At 34.5% G+C, this 23,767-nt stretch overlaps 3 protein-coding genes and 1 long non-coding RNA gene across 4 annotated transcripts; all 4 read right to left on the bottom strand.

The window, feature by feature from the left end:
• Positions 1-449: 449 nt before the first annotated feature.
• On the bottom strand, positions 450-3,298 carry Cpsf5 (cleavage and polyadenylation specificity factor subunit 5). Its single transcript, XM_065362325.1, has 6 exons — positions 3,011-3,298; positions 2,734-2,934; positions 1,977-2,040; positions 1,222-1,387; positions 1,030-1,144; positions 450-935 (listed from the first exon to the last, which is right to left on the bottom strand). Exons 1-6 carry the CDS (start codon positions 3,148-3,150, stop codon positions 914-916), a joined length of 708 nt encoding a protein of 235 aa, XP_065218397.1. The 5' UTR covers positions 3,151-3,298; the 3' UTR covers positions 450-913.
• Positions 3,299-3,660: 362 nt separating this feature from the next.
• LOC135844183 (uncharacterized protein K02A2.6-like) lies at positions 3,661-9,400 on the bottom strand. The gene is made up of 2 exons (XM_065362324.1): positions 6,169-9,400; positions 3,661-6,004 (listed from the first exon to the last, which is right to left on the bottom strand). The coding sequence occupies exon 1, from the start codon at positions 8,764-8,766 to the stop codon at positions 7,834-7,836; it is 933 nt and encodes a 310-aa protein (XP_065218396.1). The 5' UTR covers positions 8,767-9,400; the 3' UTR covers positions 3,661-6,004; positions 6,169-7,833.
• Positions 9,401-9,702: 302 nt separating this feature from the next.
• Positions 9,703-12,255, bottom strand: LOC135843490 (uncharacterized protein K02A2.6-like). The gene has a single exon (XM_065361403.1). It carries the CDS (start codon positions 12,253-12,255, stop codon positions 9,703-9,705), a length of 2,553 nt encoding a protein of 850 aa, XP_065217475.1.
• A 6,041-nt stretch (positions 12,256-18,296) lies between these two features.
• Positions 18,297-21,980, bottom strand: LOC135844186 (uncharacterized). Its single transcript, XR_010558465.1, has 2 exons — positions 20,602-21,980; positions 18,297-20,464 (listed from the first exon to the last, which is right to left on the bottom strand). It is a non-coding gene; the product is annotated as an uncharacterized LOC135844186 (long non-coding RNA).
• Between the last annotated feature and the right edge of the window lie 1,787 nt (positions 21,981-23,767).

A 23,767-nucleotide genomic window follows, 5' to 3' on the forward strand; every position in this document is an offset into this window, starting at 1 on the left:
AAAAATTGAGTCACATTTCAAAAAAAAAAAAAAAATCGATTTTTGGGGGGGGGGAGGAGGAAGTAAGGAAAAAATCCCAATTGCTATTTGTAAAACAAAAAGATTCAAATTTCTTCACTTTTTCACTTTTTTGGTCAAATAAATTTAAAAATTTAAAAATTTTCTGCATTTTTCATTTTTTTTTTTGAAAATCTACATTCCAATCTCTAAATTGTCTTCACTTAGCAATGATCTAAAATTAAACTTTTTAATTCTCCAAACTCAAATTTTCGAAAGCTGCCCTCAGCTTCGTTTGGATCTGTATTCTGTTTGTTTTTTTTTTCAAAATTATCATTCAAATTCTGAAATTTTGGCAACAAGATATAAAGAAAATCACATTTCTTGGCGTAAATTTTCCACGTGCTCGAGCTGTTTTATTTTTTAATTTTTTTATAAATTCATAACAAAAATTCATAGTAAAATCACACAGATATATTTATTCGAAAATCGTAATGATGACAAGTTGTTTGCAAGATTTTTTACAGTCGTTCTTCTTCATAATTCAATATAAAAATATTACAAAACTTTCGGTTAGAAAAACATCCATTTAGGTTACTTAAAAACGAATCAAAAATATTGAAAATTAATTCAATCGATTTTAAATATTTACAAAACAAAAAAGGCAAATAAATCTGGAAAATTAATTTCAAAAATATACAATAAAAAGGTGTAGCAAAAGGAGAGAGAGAGAGAGAAAAAAAAACAAAACAGGACGCTTTCTACCTCGAGTAATAATTTATTACATTCACACGTTTTGCTACGTTACTAAAAAATAGTATGTACCATTCCAAGATACTAAATATTAGTCCAGCTTCTGAGACGAATCGCTTCAATTTTTTCACATCGCGAATGAAGGACATCAACAAAACACTATTTACATATAAATAAAATTGAACCTGAAACAGAACATAGTATCGAAATATATACAACTTATTCGAGATGAATGAAGATGAATCAATTATTGATAATTACAACGAAAACAACACTCACCTGCATAATGCTTGAGGCAAAGAAGAAATAATAGGACCGTACCCCTGCGAATTATCGTACAATTCAAACAACGGAGCAGCTACTAACTTATAATTCTTGGGAACCGCAAAAAGAGCTGCGAACGAAACAATTCAATCAAAAATCCATCGAAAACTAGACTATCGTATCAAAAATACGAACAAAATAACCAACCTTTCTCTCCAAGTTGCACTAAAAATAATTTCTTGTGTTCCTTTGGTTTAGTTATATGAGGAGGAATGTACGGATACTGAGGTGGCTCAAAATTCGGTCTCCACCAGTTACCTATTGTGTCTTCAATTGTCCAATCAGGTTTAATTCCATCTTGTCTACCTAATGTCTGAAAAAATACACCTTCGATTAGTCTCGTGTAAAATATTTCTTCAAATAAATGGAACAAAAATCGTAATAAATCCATCACAATAATCTTGTTTCAGGCACGAACAGTTGTATACACATGTACGAGTATTACAACTTAAATTATCGTAGTATAAAAAAGCGTATAGTATCGGCAAAAAATTTGTTATTTCGAACGAAAATAAAATACTTGATTCGAGAAAATATCTGAACGACGAAAAATGTACTTCGATTTAGAAAATTATAAATTAATTTTACCCCATTCCCAATAATAAAATCAAATCCAAAAGAATAAAAATAATCGTAACACAAACACGATAAAACGAATTATTCATTCGAGTACCACAAAAAATGATCTTTCCCATCCCTTAGTTCGAATATTTCTACAAAATCAATCGTACATAAAGAAAAAAAAATCAAAACATCAAATGCTACACATTAAAAACAGTATTCAAAGGTGACAAATTCTAAATATTTAAACATATTTTATACAATACTTTAATTAGGTACGATTTCCAATTCATTACATTCTTCTTTTAAAACACAATACAGTTCGATTATCGATGACTTACATCGGTTAATAGTCTCTTCAATCCTTCGACTTCGTCTTCTCCCGGATTTAATTCGCCTCCTGGACTGTTACATAACAATTTGACAAAACAATCAAAATGTAAGATTATTATCTTAGTTATTGGTCGAAAAAATTAACGTTTAAAAACATAATAATCGCGTGCAAAGCGAATTAAACATAGGTAAGTTCATTTTCAGTACTAAATTATGTATAGAAACAAACGATGAAATTTACAAAAAAATATTTCCATAACAATAAGTGTGATAATCATAGGAATATTCCAAAATCATCCTCGACAGAACAAAATATTCGAAGGTGGTCGACTTTTTTTTGATTGTTAATTTAAAACAAGTTCACTTCGACGTTTATCAAAAAACGTAAGTCAACGAACAGTTTCCCTAAAACGGAATTACTGTTCGTGGATAACAAAAAGTATATAAAAATAATTAGGTAATGGGAGGACAGATTGTTCACGCAGTACATCACTTAACGATTACTGAACAGAGAAAAAATACATTTACAATCTATACAGAGCAATATTATAAAAGTTCGCGATCACTCGTGTCTCTTTTTTCTACTTCGGGGAATTGAAAAAACACCATGAAACTACGTTTACAAGAGTATGTAGTCGTCGAAATTACCATACAATATGTTCAACGATCCGATTATCAGAGTAGGATGCGGTATTATCAATGTGGTACAAAACTGATTTCATACAAAGTTTCAAGTAAAATAGAACGATCAATTTGTATACTAACAGTTTGAAGAACGTCGTGCCCAATTGCAGCAATAAAACATGGGGTAATCGGTGTTCGTGGACCAGCAGTACACCTTCGACGCTTCGTCTCATTCCAATTTTATCGAATTCTTCGCGCATCCTTTGAAATCGAGCAGGAACTGATGGGTCTTTCTCAAATAACGCTTCCTTTGTACCGAAAGTATAGTTTGTTAGGGGATATCTACAAATACGAACAGATTCGTAATGATTACAATGTATAGAGAGGAATCGAACGACGAATAGCGACGAACACTTACAAGTTTATCGGTCTGTTTATATTTAAAGATGTCGAACTCGAAGGCATTCTGTTTTCGTAATTATTAACACTTCGTTTAGGCCAACCGGTTCCTGTGCTTGTCGTCGTTGTGGTTGTTTGCTTTATTTGAGTTGTAGCCATAATAATACGAATGACTCTGAGTGTACTGGAACGATGATTGGACCGCGAATCAAATACTTTTCACAAGCAGACGATCTAAAATACATAAACTGTACTTTTAATCAACATTTTAACAAAATTCAATAATAAACGACGCCATGAAGTGAAAAGAGATCTCTCTGTCTCTCTCGCACATTGAATAAAATCACGAATTGCGCAGTTCGTGGTCGACTACTTTGGCAGCATTGTCGTTGGTGATTGCTGATTGGTCGATCGCTAAGCAGTGTCGCCTCGAAAAAAGATTGAAAAAGGGAAACTAAATTTTTTGAATTTTTTAAAAAAATAATATAATTTTTATTTTTTTTTATTTTTCAAATTTTTCCAAAATTATTCTGAATATTAATATTATTAATTTTAATAATTTTACATTTTCAAAGGTTACAGCCGTTACAGGCACACTAGTGAACTTTTCATTTTTTTCAGATGAAATTAAAAATTATTCAGCAGCCTAATTCTAATTCACTGAAATAATAAAAAGCTGCGAAAAAAATTTAATTTTCCAACATCATAATTTTACATAACAATAAAATAATTAACAAGACGTCCTGCTTTCCTGTTCTTCGCTAAAAAATGGTCAAAATTCTTGATTTTTCAAAAATGAACACAAGTATTTTTTTTAGGAAAGTAGCCAAAAAATTTTCATTTTTTATTTTGCGAAAAATTCCAAAAAATCACATTTTTTTTTCAATTATTCAAGAATTTTGCTTTTTGTTTTGCTAAACATTGCAGAAAAATCCTTCCTTTTGCTCATTTTCACAATCTCGCTTTTTGTCAATTTTTTTATATTTTTCAGAAATTGCAAAAATTAATTTTCACTTTGTGGATTCAATAATTTACTCAGTCAGAAACTCAGAACTTCAGAAGTCTAGTTTTTTCCTGAAAATTTCAAAAAACCTTACGAATACGATCGCTGGAATGTTTAGTTTTCTTTTAATTCTAATTTTTAATTTTTCGCTAATACTTGAGTTAGTTAGTTCGTTTTTTTAAATAAGAAATTTAGAAAATTTGTTTTGGAAATTATATTTTTTAAATTTTGGAATTCGTTTGGATTTGTACTTTTTAGAATTTTTTTGAGGGTAGGGATGTTGTTATAAATTTGGGAACTTTTTGAAAATTGATTTGAATACCTTCTTTCTCTTAAATATTGTAAATTGTACCACTTCATATTACTTCAGTCGGTTTTATTGTAATTTGAAAAATCAGCGTCTAGAAATTTGAAAATTTGAGAATTTTTTCCCCTCGATTTCGTTTTTTGACAGTTCAAAGGGTTTCACTATGCATAAGAAGCTGAAAGAAATGGAACAAAAGATGTTTTGACCCTCTGCAGCTTTTGTTTCAAACTTTTTCATATCGTGATTTTACGTAATTTTTTTCGAATATTCAAAATACAAACGTAAGAAAAAATTTTATCGATCATAATATTTTTTTTTTTTAAATAATGAAAAATATTTACAAAATTCGACCATTCTTATAATATCAAAGTTTAAGAAACGATTAATAAAAATATGTATTCCCAATCCCAAATACATAAAATTGAAAAATATACATCCATGGATTTAATTTTACGGAGCGGAGTAGGTACAAAAATCTAATAGAATTGATCTTCTCAAAGAATTCATGTAATTCTTTCGTTCATCGGCTAATCGCTTAGTTTCAATTTTAGCTGCAATACAATTCGAAGCATGATTTTTGAATTCAATTGAAGCAATATTCCAAATTTGTTCACACAAAGATTTGATACGTGTATCTTTTGTATCACTAAATTTTACAAAAAATGTAGCAAATTGATCGCTATTGTACATGTTGCATGTCCGCTGCCAAAATGGCATAACGAATTCGCCACAAAGAATTGTTGTCAACATGCCCGTTATTATATGCGTACCATATAGCGATATAAGGGACTTGAGGAATTCATCGCTCATTCTCGGAACACAGTACTTCAACAATACTATTGTTCCCATCGGATTTTCACAATTTTGAAAGCATTTACCAATGCAATTCACTTGGTCATCGAATGTGGTGATATGTTTCCAGAAGAACTCCATCGCTGATTTCGTGCGTGAAAATCTACTAAACATTTTAGCAGGAATACTATTACTACCAAAATGAACTGCGGCTATTTTTTGAAGCTGATTAGTTAATACAGCAATCCAATACCATACCAATGAAAAACTCCATTTTATTTTTAAATCGTTAAACAGTGATTCTGTTGCTACTAAAGGCCATAACTCTTTGATTTCATCCTCGAAACAAAATTCACAAGCGATAGCGAATCTCACTTCTGTTTCCAATTTATCACAAGTCAACATTTTCTTGGCCATTTCAGTGTAGTCGATGTCTCCATACGAGTCATATATAAAATCATCTAAATAATTGAAAATGTCAACATTGTAGTATTGCTTAAAGCCATGCTGGATTACGATATCACTATGACATTTCCAGACGCGAAATTCTTGATTGAGTTTCTCAGCGTACTGCTCCATTCTCATTTGAATTTTCTCATTTAAAGATGATGAGGTTGTGGAGTTCACGAACTGTCTATTTGTCTTAGTTTTATTCCAAGATATCTTCACGTTTCGAAACTTTGGATCAATCGTGATGTGTGCATGCATCCCATTAAAATACTTATCCAATTTTCCACATTGACGTCTTTGAATGATCGCATCACGCCACGACTTTTGAATAATCGAGCGTATGGTAAGATCTAGTAATGTAGACACCCCACTGCAGAAATCCCATTCCAACGTAGTACTGTACGAGATGTCCATTTTTCACGAACACTGTAGAAACAAATTTTAGTTATTCAACGTGAAATCTGGAACAAACAAAATTTCAAACGTTGTTGAATAAATTATGAAATACAAACAAATTTCTTGTCTTTGGAAAGGAAGCATGAGGAAAGGAAACATATTACCGTACTCCTATCATATAAGTGAAGGATAAGTAGGACAACAAAAAATAGCCAGTGTTTTCATTTACCTGTAATCATTTATTCAATGCATTAACAGTTGAGCTATGTAATTGTATGAAACCTCAACCGCAGTTCATAATTTGATGCATTACATTCATGCATTCCAATTTCCATTATTACTGATATCATAATTCATAGGTAGATAACTCTAGGTACCGGGTGACCAAGAATAATGGGTTTTGTAATGTTCTGATATGCCAAAAAGGGAAAAAAATTTCCCTGATTAAAAACTGGAAAATGAAATAACAATCGAGAAAAAGAGCTTTCGAATTATTGTTTCGATGCAAAATGAAAGATTATTTCGTATTTCATTGAAACAATCACTCAAACGCCATTTTTTACATGATTATTTAATTTTCTAATTTTCATAACGGGAATTTTCTCTCCTTTTTGATAACATCGAAATCCCATTATTCTTGGTCACCCGGTAAAGAGAACTGATAAGGCTTTTCAAATCTAGCTCCATTGCGCGGGTGTGATTGCTGATGCTGATTGGTCAATTAAAAAATTGTTGAACAGTGTCACCACAAAAAAGATGCAAAATGATGGAAAACTATTATTTTTGTTTCAAAATTTTCCAAAATTCTGAACTCTTCAATATTTTGATTGAATTCTTGTAAGTTCAAAAGGTAAAGGGCAGACGAGTGAACTTTTCAGAATTCAGAGTCAGACAAATTAAAAGTTTAATTCTTCTCCAATATTAATTTTGTAATTTTTAATTTCAATTTTCCAAAGGTTACAGTCACACCTTGAACCTGAACGTTTCATTTTTTCCAGATGAAATTAAAAAGTTTAGCTTGCTGATAGTTCAAGTTCACTGAAACGAAAGAAACTGCAAAAATATCATTTTCCAACACCAATTTTATTTTATTTTTTTTTTTTACATATTAACAAGAGGTCCTACTTTCCTGTTTTTGCTAAAAAAAAAAAAAAAGGTTCAAAATTCTTGCTTTTTCTAAAATTGGCAAAAGAATGTTATTTTTTAAAGAAAGGTGCAAAACAATTTTTTCATTTTGCAAAAAATTCCAAAAAATCGCCCAGTGCTAAAAATTAGCTTAATTTACACAGTTATAGTCTCGCTTTTTGTCAATTTTTTTTTGGTCAGAAATTGCAAAAATTCTCGTTTTGTTGCCATTTTCAATAATTTACTCAAAAGTCTAATTTTTTCCTAAAAATTACAAAAAACGTACCTGACACTTGCCAAAACGTTTCGCTTTTTTCCCCTATTTTGGAAATTCTAATTTTTCGTTAATACTCGAGTTGGGTTTTCAAAAAATCAGAAATTTAGAAAATTTGTTTTGGAAATTTGCTTTTGAAACTTGAGAATTCCTTTGAATTTTTTTGAGGGGACGAAGGATGTTTTTATAAATTTGGGAAATTCTAGAAAATGAAAATTGATTTGAATAGCTTCTTTCTCTTAAATTTTGTAATACCATTTCAATTTTCATATTGTACTTCCATCAGTCGGTGTAATGTCTTTCACGAGAAATAAAACAAGAAACCATTTCAAAACGAATGATAAAATATAATGAATAAAACACACGTAAGTATAAAGGTACCAAAACTAAAAGATGATGAAATAATAAGTAATAAGTTGCGCCTACGCGTACATAGATCGCGCTAATCTAATAAAATAATAATATTACGGAAGTAATCCGTATCAACCTCCCCCACTAAGGGGAAAAACGTTTCGGGGATCTCCTGTCACGAGTAGAACGACGAAGAACCGGAGGAGGCGAAGCAGGAGCCTCTTGAAAGGATTGCTCATGAACATCGTGATCATGAAGCTCTTGATCTTCGAATTGATCCGCAAACGAATAAGGAGTAGAGGAAACACCTCCGGCAACATCGAATGAACGACTTCGAATTTGATTGGCATGACGCTTCGCGATGGAACCATTATCGTTGATCAAATACAGCACTTTACCAAGACGACTGTGTATAAAACCATAGGCCCATTTTTCGCTTTTATTATAAACGCGATATTGAACCTTTTGATTAGGACAAAACGATCGTCTAGGTTCGTCCGCAATCTCCTTGGTCTCAGAATCCTTCGGTAGTAGTAGGTCAAGCGTTGTGTTCATTGAACGACTGAACATTAATTCAAACGGCGATTTATTAGTTGTAGAATTAGGCGCACGACGATAGGACTGCAGAAAACGAGCCAATCGTTGAGTTAAAGTGCCATTGGTGTCGCATTTTAAACCATTTTTAACCGTCTGTACGTAACGCTCAACTTGTCCGTTGGATTGAGGGTGGAACGGAGGGGAAGTAACATGCTTTACGCCAATACTTCGCAGGTAGGTACTCATTTCGGATGAAACAAACTGAGGAGCATTGTCCGAAACGAGCACAGTCGGATTACCAAAACGACTAAAACATTCGACAAAACATTCGATGACCTTTTCAGTAGTAATTGACTGCATCGGATAAACTTCTACCCATTTCGAGTAAGCATCGACCAAAATGAGTAAATTTGTACCATCGAGTGTACCAATATCGAAATGTACACGTTGCCACGGAGCTTTTGGATTCTCCCACTGATGAGGTGGAAGTTTATCGGCGTTTCGAGCGTTTTTACCGCAAATTTCACACTGCGCGACCATTTTTTCGATGCACTGGTCGATTTTCGGCCAATAAACGTAGCTCCGAGCGAGTTGTTTACATTTTACAATTCCCAGATGACCAGAATGAATTTCGCGTAGAACCGCATCGCGAAATTTGGCAGGAATGTAAACACATTCGTTACGAAAAATACAGCCATTATACAAAGAGTATTCGCACAACTCCTTGGGCTTCAACGAACATTGCTCTCCACCGGACAGCTGACGAAGTAAAGAAGCTGTGATAGGATCTTTCAAAGTCTCCTCGGCAATTTGAGCAGCAGTAACTGGAATTTTCAGCAACAACTCTTTCTGTAGAAACGTAGGTGTATCGATTTGGTTAACATCGACTTCGTTATAAGGAAAACGACTGACAAAATCGGCATTGGTGTTCTGTTCGGAACGGCGGTACTTGATTTCGTAGTCAAAACCTTGAAGAAAAATGGCGTAATGCAACAGTCTGGTAGCACTGAGTGAAGGTTTAGCAGCATGAGCGGCGAATATTGATTGAAGAGGACGGCAGTCAGTAATTAACGTAAATTTTCTTCCAAACAAGTAATTGAAAAACTTACGCGTTCCCCAGTAGATGGAAAGTGCCTCTTTATCAATCTGGCTTAGTGTTGGGCAAATTCGCGAATATTATTTTTTTGCTTGCGCATGCGCAAGAATATGCGCATATTCTTGCGCATATTCCGCAGATTCTTTTCAAAAAATTAGAAAATTATTGTTTAGTTTAGAGATAATAGGGAAAAGGTTTTGGTAACTTTCAAATTATTAAGGAAAATTGGAAATTTATGAAGAAAAGTAGTTGTGAAACTTGTAAATTGTGGAAAATTGTAGAAAAATCTTCAAATTTTTTGAAAAAAGTCCCGATTTTCATTTTTTTGAGAGAATATTCTCCAAGTGTTTGAGAATATTCGCGAATATTCGCGAATATTCTCAGATTATGCGCATTGAGAATATTCTCGGGCCAACACTAATCTGGCTATAACGCTGCTCAGTAGGAGTAAGCTTACGAGAAACAAACGCAATCGGGCGCTCACCATTTTCATCTTCGTGACTCAAAACGGCGCCAATCGCTTCCGGAGATGCACCGGTTGCTAGAATCAATTTTTTGCTCGGATCGAAATGAGTCAAAATGCGATCACTAGCGATCTCCTTTTTAATATTCTCGAACGCAGCACTGCAAGCTTTACTCCATTTAAATCTGGCATTTTTCTGCAAAAGTTTACCCAAAGGAGCAAATAATTGACTCATATTAGGAACACAACGCGCGTAGTAATTCACTAAGCCTTGAAACGATTTCAGCTCAGCAGCAGTACGAGGTTGTTTAGCATTTAAAACTGCCTCAATTTTCTCTTGCGTTTTATGAACTCCATTGGAATCAATTTCGTAACCAAGGTAGGTTAAATGGTCAGTAAGAAAATCGCACTTTTTCTTATTCAAACGAATGTTGAACTTACGGCATAATTCAAAAAATTTACGAACTCGCATTAAATGTTCTTTAGCAGTAGCAGAAGCGATTTTAACGTCATCGTAGAAAACGCACGATCCTGGAAGATCTTTCAGCATAGATTCCATAAATCTTTGCCACTTCGCTGCGGCACATTGAACACCGTAATTCATACGATTCACGTTGTGTAAACCCTTTGGAGTATTCACCGTTAAAATTTTTGAAGCGTTCAACGTAGTACACATGTGCATATAAGCTTCACTGATGTCAAACTTCGAAAAATAACGACAATTACCAGATCCATGAAACGTTTCTTCCACATTGGGAATTGGGTAATCTTCAGGGACGATATGGCGATTAACCGTTACGCTATAATCGCCTACTAAACGTACGCGACCGTCAGATTTAATCACTGGCACAACAGGAGTAGCCCATTCTGAAGAAGTGACAGGCGTATAAACTCCTTCGGCGACCAAACGATTAATTTCAGCATTAACAGCAGCTTGAAGCGCATAGGGAACTGGTCTAGCTCCACAGTATATCGGAACAGTCTCAGGTTTCAAATAAATTTCAGCCTCGACGTCTGGAATTCGTCCAATACCGCTGGCAAAAATATCCGCGAACTCTTCGGTTAAACGTAAAATACCATTTTTCAACTCGACATGTTCAGAAACAGTCTGATTGATAGCGTTCTCGGAATCAGCAGGTTTGTAGCAATGATCTCGAATATCGATATTTAAAGGTAGCAACCAATCGAGACCAACAACACTTGAATAATCACCATCGACGATTTGCAGTTCGAGATCGAGTGATTTTCGTTTGTAGGAAACCGTAACAGGTACAATACCGATGATAGTAAGTTCACCACCAGTGTACGAAGTAAGTGGGATATTTTCAGCTCGCATATTTGATAACAAACCAAGCTGACGTGCTTCACTCTTCGATAATAAAGTGTAAGCAGAACCGCTATCCGCTTCAAAACGTACATCACGACCATTTACTGATAAAGTAAGTTTTATCTTCGGCGTTGGAGCACTGCTTAATGCGGAAATACTAGCGATATCAACCACTTTAACAGATCTAGCTGACTGAGATTCGTTTAACGCACGTATCATTTCAGATCTAGACATACCGCAAACGCTAGGAAGATGACCCGTTTTACTACACTTTTTGCATTTCGTATTTTTACTGCAATTCCTGCACTCTGTTGCCTTATGATCTTTTCGTCCGCAACGGTAGCATACAATGACTTGAGATGACGAATTCGATGAGGCATTAGATTTGGATTTTTCACTCTTCGAAGAAGACGTATTCGACGCAGCGGCAGATTGGGGTTTTTTCTTCTTACGCACTGACTCGTTGATTTTGTTCATCGAGTTATCACTATTCGACCTTGACGAATTGGTAGCAGTTTCGCCAGTCGGAGCAGATTGTAACTGAGTAACACCTTTACCTGCTTGTTCAGCAGCTTTCGCACTAGCAATAACATCTTTCAACGCAAGATTCGGGGTAGAGAAGTAATAACTTTGCAAACTCGTATCACGTACTCCCGCAATAATGCGATCTCGAATCTCCTCGTCTAAACGTGCATCGGTATCAAATTCGCATCCGATTGTAAGTTCTTTTAAAGCAGCATGAAACGAATTGAAATCTTCATTTTCTTGTTGAACACGGTTGCGAAATTTGTATCGGCAAACTGCTGAGAGCGGTGTTGGGTTGTAATGTTCGATTAAGGCTTCAGTCAACGTTTTAAAATTCACATCCTTCGGCTTTTTCGGTAGCGAAATTTTCTTCATAATAGCATAAGTTTCAGGTCCAACCGACGCAATTAGAAAATTAACTTTGTCGGCATCGAGAACTTTGTAGCAATTGAGATGACTGGTGAATTGCTCCAACCATGATTCGAAATCTTCTTTTGTAGCATCGAAGCGACCAAACGGAGGAGGAATATTAGCCGCCATCTCGCATGACGAAAACGACGCACCGGACTCGGAGGAACTATCGGAATCGTAAATACTATCACTTACATCGTCGACCATAACAATTCGCACATACGAACATATTTAAAAACATCCTCGTCGCCAGTTGTAATGTCTTTCACGAGAAATAAAACAAGAAACCATTTCAAAACGAATGATAAAATATAATGAATAAAACACACGTAAGTATAAAGGTACCAAAACTAAAAGATGATGAAATAATAAGTAATAAGTTGCGCCTACGCGTACATAGATCGCGCTAATCTAATAAAATAATAATATTACGGAAGTAATCCGTATCAGTCGGTTTTATGGTATTTTGAAAAATCAGCGTCTAGAAATTTGGAAATTTGAGAATTTTTTTCCTCGATTTGGTTTTTTGAGTTTGACAGTTCAAAGGGTTTCACTACACTATTTTTCAGAAGATAGAAAAAAATGTTACAAAAAATGTTTCAACCCTCTGCAGCTTTTGTTTCAATTCAAACTTTTTCGTATCATGATTTCATGCACAACCGTGATTTTTTTTCTCGAAAATTTGAAATAGAAACGTAAGAAAAAATTTCATCGATCACAATATTTTATTTTTCTAAAATGAGTAATGAGAAATATTGACAAAATTCGATCATTCTTGAAATATCAAAGTATAGGAAATAATTACAAAATACATATGTGACGCGACGCGACAAAATCGACCTTCGGGCTGAAAAAATCATTTTTCACTTTTTGACGGATTTTTGGTACTCGGACACTCAAAAATCATTTAAAACCACCCAGAAGTTCCTATGATTTGCATAGCTTCATATACAGGGTAATCCAGTCAGAAGTGAGCTCATTTTTTTGATTTTTTTGATTTTTTTTTTGATTTTTTCATTATTTTAACTTTTAAATCGATCTGGAGGCGAAACAAAGCGTTCTACGAGAAAAATACATCGAGCAAAGTTGTAGAGAATTAAATTTCCAAAAACCTATAAGAGGTTTATTTTTCTCAAAAATGCATAGTTTTTCCGTTTTTCTCAAAAAACAAAAACCTCATGATGATTACCATAAAATTTCTGTTTTTTGAGAAAAACGGAAAAACTATGCATTTTTGAGAAAAATAAACCTCTGATAGGTTTTTGGAAATTTAATTCTCTACAACTTAGCTCGATGTATATTTCTCGTAGAACGCTTTTTTTCGCCTCCAGATCGATTTCAAAATTGAAATAATGAACAAAATTTTAAAAAATTTTAAAAAATGAGCGCAATCACGACTGAGCCTTCTGTTTCAATATAAATAACCATTTTACCCAATGATGTTCACACAAAACTGACAAAAAACGTTATCCAAGACTATGTTTAGCTCAGTTTAGCTGGAGAACGTGATTAGAACGCAAGCGCTTCCGCTAAATGAGCAGAACTGGACTGAAAACTTTAACCCCCCATAACTCAAAAACTTGTTTTCGGCTCGAAGGTCGATTTTGTCGCGTTGCGTCACATATATGTATTCCTGCAGCTAAATAAAAATCTAATTTGTAATATCATATCACTACCACACTTAGTCAGTAGGTCTAGGTATATCGATATAGTTTACCACATTTAAAAAGAATTAATCTTCCCAAAGAATTCTTGAAATTCTCTTCTTCATAGGCCACTCGCTTAGATTCAATTTTAGCTGCAATACAATTCGAAGCATGATTTTTGAATTCAATCGATGCAATATTCCAGATTTGTTCACACAAAGATTTGATATGCGTATCTTCTGTATCGCTAAATTCTACAAAAAATGTAGCAAATTGATCGCTATTGTACATGTTGCATGTCCGATGCCAAAACGGCAAAACGAATTTGCGACAATGAATTGATGTCAACATGGTTGATATCATATGCGTACCATATAGCGATATAAGGGACCTGAGGAATTCATTGCTCATTCTCGGAATCCAGTACTTTAACAATACTTCTGTTCTGATTAGACTTTCACAATTATGAAAGCATTTACCAATGGAATTAACTTGGTCATCGAATGTGGTGATATGTCTCCAGAAGAATTCCATCGCTGATTTCGTGTATGAAAATCTAATAAACATTGTAGCAGGAATGCTAACAAAACAAATAGGTATTATTTGAAGCTGATTAGTTAATATAGCAACCCAATACCATAACGATGAAAAATTCCATATTTTCCATTTTAAACGGTTGAGCAGTGGTTTCTTTGCTACTAAAGGCCATAACTCTTTGATTTCTTCCTCGAAACAAAATTCACAAGCGATACAGAATCTCAGTTCTTTTTCTAATTTATCGTACGTCAACATTTTCTTGGCCATCGCAGTGTAGTCGATGTTTCCATACGAGTCATATATGAAATCATCTAAATAATCGAAAATGTCAACATTGCAGCATTTCATAAAGGCTACAAACCCATGCTGCTTTATGTTATCACAATGAAATTTCCAGTTACGAAATTCTTCATTAAGTTTACTAGCGTACTGCTCCATTCTCATTTGGATTTTCACATTCAAAGATGTTAAGCTTATGGAGTTCACGAACTGTCTATTCGTCTTAGTATTATTCCAAGATATCTTCACGTTTTGAAACTTTGGATCAATCGTGATGTGTGCATACATCCCATTGAAAACCTTATCCAATTTTCCACATTGACGTCTTTGAATGATCTCATCACGCCACGACTTTTGAATTATCGAGCGTAGGGTAAGATCTAGTAATGTGGACACCCTACTGCAGAAATCCCATTCCAACGTAGTACCGTATGAGATGTCCATTTTCCCCGAACACTGTAGATCTGGAACAGACAAAATTTCAAACGTTATTCAATATATTATTACATACTTAATTTATGAGTATTTTTTTTTCGCTATTCTTTCCAAAGAGCACAAACAATTCGAACATATATATTATCTAAACAAATGTATGTGTACACCATATAACGAGTGGTTTTCAAGTTGATTTCTTAGAAAGAAAACTGCGAAATACAAACAAATTTTTTGTCTTTGGAAAGAAAGTGCGAGGAAAGGAAACACTTTACTCTATAGTCTCTACCTATAAAAAACAGCTAGTGTTTTCATTTACCTGTAAACATACGTATAATATAACACTTCAGTTCATTTCTTCAATTCATTTACAACTTGAACTATATACCTATAATTGTATGTAATGAAACTTGACCCGCAGTTCATAATTTGATGCTTTACAATTTACATTCATGCATTTCAATTTCCGTTACTAACAAGTGACAAGTGATAGGTACCTCTACCTATCATAGATAATTAAGATAATTCTAAAGGGAACTGATAAGACTTTTCAAATCCTTCATTGAGCGGTTTGTGATTGCTGATTGGTCCATTATAAAATTTCTGAGCAGTGTCGCCACAAAAAAGATGCAAAATAACGAAAAACTATTATTTTTGAAATTTTATTTTGTTTCAAAATTTTCCAAAATTCTGAAATCTTCAATATTTTGAATTTGCAAGTTCAAAAGGTAAAGGGCACACAAGCACACTAGTGAAATTTAAAACTAAAAACTAAAAAGATTATTCTGAATTCAGAATTCTTCAATATTTTTAATTTCATTCAATTTTCCAAAGGTAACAGTCACATTAGTGAACTTTTCATTTTTTTCAGATGAAATTAAAAAGTTTAGCTAGCTGATAGTTCACTGAAGTGAAAGGAAAGAAACGGCAAAAGTATCATTTTCCAACACCAGTCTCGAATTCAGGCCAAACATGAAGGAAAAAAAATCAAAATTTTACCAAATTGACCAAGAAACCTGAAATTTGGGATATACCCTATTTTCGACATGCCAAATCGATTGGAAACTGTTTCAACCCGTTTTGAGCAGTTCTGGAGCCTCCAGCAGATTTTTGAAAATCGAAATTCCCACAAAATTCCATCAAATTGGAGTTGTAAAGCTGAAATTTATTCTGAAAACTGATTTCAATACGCTACAAAGTACGAAGTACTGCAGGTGAATTTCAAGTCGTTTTACTCGTTTTGGAGCCTCCAGCGACTTTTTTGAAAATTCCTGGAGCCTCCAGCAGATTTTTGAAACTTTAAATTTGTCCAAAATTTCATTAAAATGGAGATGGAAAGCTGAAATTTACTCTACACTCCAATTTTAACACCCTCTGAAGACGACTGCAGGTGGGTTCCTGGGTTCAAGCCATTTTAGAGCTTTCAGCGACTTTTTTGAAAATTCCTTGAGCCTCCAGTAGATTTTTGAAACTTGAAATTTCCCCAAAATCTCATCAAACTGAGATAGAGAGTCGAAATTTATTCTGCAAACTAATTTTAACACACTCTAAAGACGACTTCAGGTGTGTTCAAGTCATTTTAGAGCCTCCAGTGACTTTTTTGAAAATTACTGGAGCCTCCAGCTGGTTTTTGAAACTTTAAATTTTCACAAAATTTCATCAAACTGAGATGGAAAGCTGAAATTTACTCTACACTCCAATTTTAACACCCTCTGAAGACGACTTCAGGTGGGTTCAGGCCATTTTAGAGCCTCCAGCGACTTTTTTGAAAATTACTAGACTACATGGTGGTTTCAAATGGTTTTGAAGCTTCCAGCTACTTTTAGGAAATTTCAATTTCCCAAAAAAAACGCCATATAACCTTTCAAAAAGTCGCTGGATGCTGCAAAACGACTTGAAATCCACCAACAGTCAACTTCGTAGCGTATTGAAATTAGTTTGCAGAATGAATTTCGACTCTCCACCCCAGTTTGACGAAATTTTGGAGAAATTTAAAGTTTCAAAAATTTGCTGGAGGCTCCAGGAAATTTCAAAAAAAGTCGTTGGAGGCTCCAAAACGACTTGAAATTCACCTGCAGTACTTCGTAGCGTATTGAAATTAGTTTTCAGAATAAATTTTAGCTTTACAACTCCAATTTGATGGAATTTTGTGGGAATTTCGAGTTTCAAAAATCTGCTGGAGGCTCCAGAACTGCTCAAAACGGGTTGAACCAGTTTCCAATCGATTTGGCATGTCGAAAATAGGGTATATCACAAATTTCAGGTTTCTTGGTCAATTTGGTAAAATTTTGATTTTTTCCCTCATTTTTGACCTAAATGGAATTTTCAAAAATTCACCAAAAATCGAAAAACGCACTTTAGCACTTGAAATTTTGACAGGTGATAAATTTTTGCATGATCTTTCGATCTATCTTTGTAAATAAGTTTGAATAATTTCGTGCAAGTCCTATGATGAAACGCAAAATCTGCGATTTCGGCTGACCTGTCAATCAAAATGGCCGCTATTTTGTAAAGTAAGGCCAACTTTTTTTTGGGCAAGTTTGCTTTAATATATTCCTTAGGATGTCCCCTTTAAGAAAATAGTTGTCCCGGTGGATTGGCGGGGGGGGGGGGGTGCAATTACTCCTATTGTCATATGCCGGACTATTAACAAGATGTCCTGCTTCACTGTTTTTCGCTAAAAAAAATGTTCAAAATTCTTGCTTTTTCAGACATTGCAAAAATTCTCAGTTTGTTGACATTCTCAATAATTCCTTACACAGTCAAAAGTCTGGTTTTTTCCTAAAAATTGCAAAAAAAACCTTACAACTGCCGGAATGTTTTGCTTTCTTCCAAGTTTGGTATTCGAATTTTAATTTTTGACTAATATAGTTACTCGAGGTGATCAGTTCGTTTCGTTTTTTTAATAATCAGAAATTTAGAAAATTTGTTTTTGAAACATTGGAATTCGTTAGGATTTTTTTTGAGGTAGGGATGTTTTTACTTTTTACAAATTTGGGAAATTTTTGAAAATTGATTTGAATAGCTTCTTTCTCTTAAATATTGTAAATTATATCACTTCATATTACTGCAGTCGGTGTTATGGTAATTTGAAAAATCAGCATCTAGAAATTTTTTGGTTTTCTGACAGTTCAAAGGGTTTCACTTGTAAGAGGGTAAATTGACTTAAAGCAGTGATAGGTAGATGTACTTATCGATTGTGGTTGCTATTGTGTTGTTTCCAAGAAATATCCCTTAGAGTATTTCTACTAAATACTCACCGGAATACCTCACATGCTCGGCTAGGGCGTGAGTAGGAAATGGTTGCTTTTACACTCTTAACATATGATCATACACACCATAAATAATAACAAGTTATACACGAGAATAATATTTAATGTGTGCAATATTAACAACACGTTACAAGTTTTACATAATCACATATTCTATGTATTTATGTACGTTAACAAGACACTTTCTTAAACTAAATATACACACGTTGGTGTTACACACTGTGGTGTAGGTTTGGATAAGTGATCTCCTCTGGCAAGGAGATCTAACTTATTCACACTGATATGTGCAAGTACTTACCCAGAGTGGCGACGAGTAGATCATCACTCCTTCTCGTCTATTAAATGAATATACTAAACACTAATTAAAACTAAAGCACTAAACCTAACACTTAACACTCGAGAGTAAAACTTATACTTAAATGACTGCATTAACCCATTAACCGTGAATAACATACCCGCGTGCACTCGGATACATTACTGGCGTTCTGTACTCTCGTCGCTTGGCTCGTATGGCTAGCTGACGAGAATACAACGCAGTGTTGCCTTAGTGCAACGCAGTGTTACCATGTGGGCGAGCCCTATACATACCACGTACGGCATAGTAGTATATCACACACTATGCATTAGAAGCTGAAAAAAATGGAATAAAAGATGTTTTGATTCTCTACAGATTTTGTTTCAAATTTTTTCGTATAGTGATTTTATGCACAAACGTAATTTTTTTCGAATATTTGAAATCGAAATAGAAACGCAAGAAAAAATATCGATCACAATATTTTATTTTTCTGAAAGAAATATTGACACGATTCGGCCATCCTTAAAGTATCAAAGTTTAAGAAATAATTAAAAATATGTATTCCCAAATACATAAAATTTAAAAATATACATCGGTGGTTATAATTTTATGGAGTACAAAAATCTAATTTGTAATATCGTATCACTACCGTATTTAGTCAGTAGGTACATCGATATAGTTTACCTACCACAATTTAAAAGCATACATCATTCCCAAAGAAATCCTGGAATTCTTTCCTTCATCGGACAATCGCTCAGTTTCAATTTTAGCTGCAATACAATTCGAAGCATGACTTTTGAATTCAATCGGAGCGCTATTCCAAATTTGTTCACTTAAATATTTGATATGTGTATCTTCTATGACACTAAATTCTAATTCTACAAACAATTTAGCAAATTGATCGCTATTGTACATGTTGCACGTCTGCTGCCAAAACGGCAAAACGAATTCGCGACAAGTTATCAACATGCACCCCATCATACGCGTACCATAGAGCGATATAAGGGACTTGAGGAATTCATCGCTCATTCTTGGTAGCCAGTATTTCAACAATACTTGTGGTACGACAGGATATTCACAATCATGAAAGCATATACCAATGCAATGCACTTGGTCGACTTGCTTATTCAGGTTATTGAATGCGGCGATACGTTTCCAGAAGAACTCCAGCGCTGATTTCGTGTGTGCAAATCTACTAAACATTGCATGAGGACTACTACCAAAACGAGATACTTTTCGAAGCTGATTAGTTAATACAGCAATCCAATACCATAACAACGAATAATTCCATATTTTTCTATCTAAACGGTTGATCAGGTATTTCGTTGCTACTGAAGGCCATAACTCTTTGATTTCATGCTCGAAACAAAATTCACAAGCGATAGCGAATCTCACTTCTTTTCCTACTTCATCGCACGTCAACATTTTCTTGGCCATTTCAGTGTAGTCGATGCTTCCATACGAGTCATATATGAAATCATCTGAATAATAGAAAGTGTCAAAACTGTACCATCTCGGAAAGGCAGGAAAGGCTACATTGACATCCCGGATTATGTTATCAAAATGATGTTTCCACTTGAGAAATTCATCAGTAAGTTTATCAGCATACTGCTCCATTCGTATTCGGATTTTCTCATTTAAGGATGTTAAGGTTGTTGTGGAGTTCACGAACTGTCTATTATTCATCTTAGTTTCATTCCAAGATATCATTATGTTTCGAAACTTTGAATCAATCGTGATGTTTGCAAACATCCTATCGAAAAACGTATCCAATTTTGCACATTGACGTCTTTGAATGATCGCATCACGCCATGACTTTTGAATAATCGAGCGGATGGTAATATCTAGCAATGTAGACACTCCACTGCAGAAATCCCATTCCAACGCAGCACTGTACGAGATGTCCATTTTTTCCGAACACTGTAGAAACGAGCTTTAGTAATTCAACGTGAAATCTGCAACAGACGTTCAATAAATTATGAAATACAAACAAATTTCTTGTCTTTGGAAAGAAAGTATAAGGAAAGCAAACATAATATTAATGTACTCTGGTCTCTACCTATGAATGAGTGAAGGGAGTGTTTTCATTTACCTGTTATTGTTTAAATCAGATCAGTTCATTTTTCCTTCAATACATATTTTACAGTTAAACTAGGTATGTAATTGTATGAAACGAAACCTAAGGAGCAGTACATAATTTGATGTATTACATTCAATTCATGCATTCCTGTCCAGTAGATAAGGTACTGTACAGTAGATAACTCAAGGGAACTGATAAGGCTTTTCAAATCTTTCATTGCGCGGTTTGTGATTGCTGATTGGTCGATTAAAAAATTTCTGAGCAGTGTCACCATCAAAAAAGATGCAAAATGACAAATGACGTAAAACCATTCGTAAAACTAAATTAATTTTGTAATAATTTTTAATTTTTATTTTTGTTTCGAAATTTTCCAAAATTCTGAAATATTCTTCAATATTTTGAATTTGTAAGTTCAAAGGGTAAAGGGCACACTAGTGAACTTTTCAGAATTCAGAGTCAGACAAATTGAATGTTTAAAATTTTAAACTAAAAAGATTATTCTGAAATCTGAATTCAGAATTCTTCAATAATATTTTTATTTAATTTCAATTTTCCAAAGGTTACGCCTTTACGGTCACATTAGTGAACTTTTCCATTTTTTTCAGATGAAATTATAAAGTTTAGCTAGCTGATAGTTCACTGAAACGAAAGAAACTGCCAAAATATCATTTTCCAACACCAATTTTACCTTTTTTTTTTACATATAAAATAAACAAGAGGTCCTACTTTCCTGCTTTTGCTAAAAAATGGTCAAAATTCTTGCTTTTTCTAAAATTGAAAAAAGAATGTAATTGTTATTTTTTAGGAAAGGTGCCAAACAATTTTTTATTTTGCAAAAATGAAAAAATTCCAAAAAATCGGCCAGTGTTAAAATTGAATTTTTAATTTACACAGTTACAGTCTTGCTTTTTGTCAATTTTTTCTTGGTCAGAAATTTCAAATTTGCAAACATTCTGGCTCGCTTTGTTGCCATTTTCAATAATTACTCAAAACTCAAAAGTCCAAGTTTTTTCCTAAAAATTGCAAAAAACGTAAGTACCTTACACAAGCCAAAAGATTTCGCTTTTTTCCAATTTTGGAAATTCTAATTTTTTGTTACCTAATACTTGAGTTGGGTTTTTAAAAAATCAGAAATTTAGAAAAGGCCCTAGGCAGATAAGTATGGTCGAGCGGCCCCCGGGACCTTCAGAGATGAAACTCATGTGGTGTATAGGTACCCCCAAGATAAGTATTTTCCCCAAGTTTTGGACCTCAACTCTGAGTGGTTCTTGAGTAATTCCTCAAAAATCGAAAATCGTTTTTAATTTTTTTCTCAGGATTGACTCGGCCGATTTTTTTCAAACTTGAACCAAAGTGTACGTATACATAAGGGCTTTCCCCAAAAAAATCAACAGCCCCCTCCCCCCACTTTTCCCCCTTCAAAATTGAGATTCAATTTTTTGAGGTCCCCCTTACCCCCCAAGGCCTTTTGGCACACTTTTCGAAAAATATTTTTTAGATGCAGTATTGATCCTAGAACAACATATAACTTACCCAAAATTGTACCTCGGGTGCGCCATAGTCAAATTCGACCAAAACCAACACCCCCTCACCAGTAATAAGGTTAATGTGGTACCTACGCCACTGCTATTGAAGAAATTTCTGGAGTATTGTTTATAATGTTGTCATTTTTAAATGAGAATGATGTTTTTGAGAGTCGTTATTCACAAATTCCCATTTAGGGGCAGCGAAGCACCCCCTCCCCCAAATTTGGGCGAAACTTTCAGAAAGAAACCTGGGGCATGTGACATATCGAATTATATGTTTTTGATAACGCTGAACACGAATATGACGTCAGATTTCTGATTGGACCCCACCCATGGCCCCCAACACCTCCCCAAATGAGATGAAATTTTAAAAAAAAAGGTTTGTTCGTGCGACACATGAAATAGTATGTTTTTGGCGACGCTGAAACCGAATATGACCTCAGGTTTGTGATTGGACCCCATCCATGGCTCCCCAAAAAATTTTTTGGACAATTACCCATGGGAGGAGGTTCTGGGAGCAATGGATGACGTCAATTTGAAAAACTAAGGCTATATTCGTGTTCAGCGATATCGAAAACGTATTACCTATTTCATGTGTCACCAGAATGAAACAATTTTTTTAGGATACTCCCCTTGGGAAGGTGCTGGGAGCCGTGGACGGAGTGCAATCAAAAATCTGACGTCATATTCGGTTTCAGCGTCGCCAAAAACATACTATTTCATGTGTCGCACGAACAAACCTTTTTTTTTTAAAATTTCATCTCATTTGGGGAGGTGTTGGGGGCCATAGGTGGGGTCCAATCAGAAATCTGACGTCATATTCGTGTTCAGCGTTATCAAAAACATATAATTCGATATGTCACATGCCCCAGGTTTTTTTCTGAAAGTTTCGCCCAAATTTGGGGGAGGGGGTGCTTCGCTGCCCCTAAATGGGAATTTGTGAATAACGACTCTCAAAAACATCATTCTCATTTAAAAATGACAACATTATAAACAATACTCCAGAAATTTCTTCAATAGCAGTGGCGTAGGTACCACATTAACCTTATTACTGGTGAGGGGGTGTTGGTTTTGGTCGAATTTGACTATGGCGCACCCGAGGTACAATTTTGGGTAAGTTATATGTTGTTCTAGGATCAATACTGCATCTAAAAAATATTTTTCGAAAAGTGTGCCAAAAGGCCTTGGGGGGTAAGGGGGACCTCAAAAAATTGAATCTCAATTTTGAAGGGGGAAAAGTGGGGGGAGGGGGCTGTTGATTTTTTTGGGGAAAGCCCTTATGTATACGTACACTTTGGTTCAAGTTTGAAAAAAATCGGCCGAGTCAATCCTGAGAAAAAAATTAAAAACGATTTTCGATTTTTGAGGAATTACTCAAGAACCACTCAGAGTTGAGGTCCAAAACTTGGGGAAAATACTTATCTTGGGGGTACCTATACACCACATGAGTTTCATCTCTGAAGGTCCCGGGGGCCGCTCGACCATACTTATCTGCCTAGGGCCTTTGTTTTGGAAAATGGAAATACGCTTTTGAAACTTTAGAATTTGTTTGGATTTTAGAATTTTTTTCGAGGAGATGAGGGATGTTTTTATAAAATATGGAAAATTCTAGAAAATTGATTTGAATTAGCTTCTTTCTCTTAAATTTTGAA

The sequence above is a fragment of the Planococcus citri genome, chromosome 4 (assembly GCF_950023065.1).
Source record: "Planococcus citri chromosome 4, ihPlaCitr1.1, whole genome shotgun sequence".
Taxonomy (NCBI): Eukaryota; Metazoa; Arthropoda; class Insecta; order Hemiptera; family Pseudococcidae; genus Planococcus; species Planococcus citri.

Excerpts from the sequence above, each read along its gene's own strand:
- LOC135844183 (XM_065362324.1), bottom strand. The coding sequence starts at position 8,766 with ATGGTCGCGCAGTGTGAAATTTGCGGTAAAAACGCTCGAAACGCCGAT.
- LOC135843490 (XM_065361403.1), bottom strand. The coding sequence starts at position 12,255 with ATGGTCGACGATGTAAGTGATAGTATTTACGATTCCGATAGTTCCTCC.
- Cpsf5 (XM_065362325.1), bottom strand. The coding sequence starts at position 3,150 with ATGGCTACAACTCAAATAAAGCAAACAACCACAACGACGACAAGCACA. Across the intron at positions 1,388-1,976 it reads TGAAGAGACTATTAACCGAT|ACATTAGGTAGACAAGATGG; the intron begins GTAAGTCATCGA and ends GTATTTTTTCAG. Across the intron at positions 936-1,029 it reads TTGCCTCAAGCATTATGCAG|GTTCAATTTTATTTATATGT; the intron begins GTGAGTGTTGTT and ends GTTCTGTTTCAG.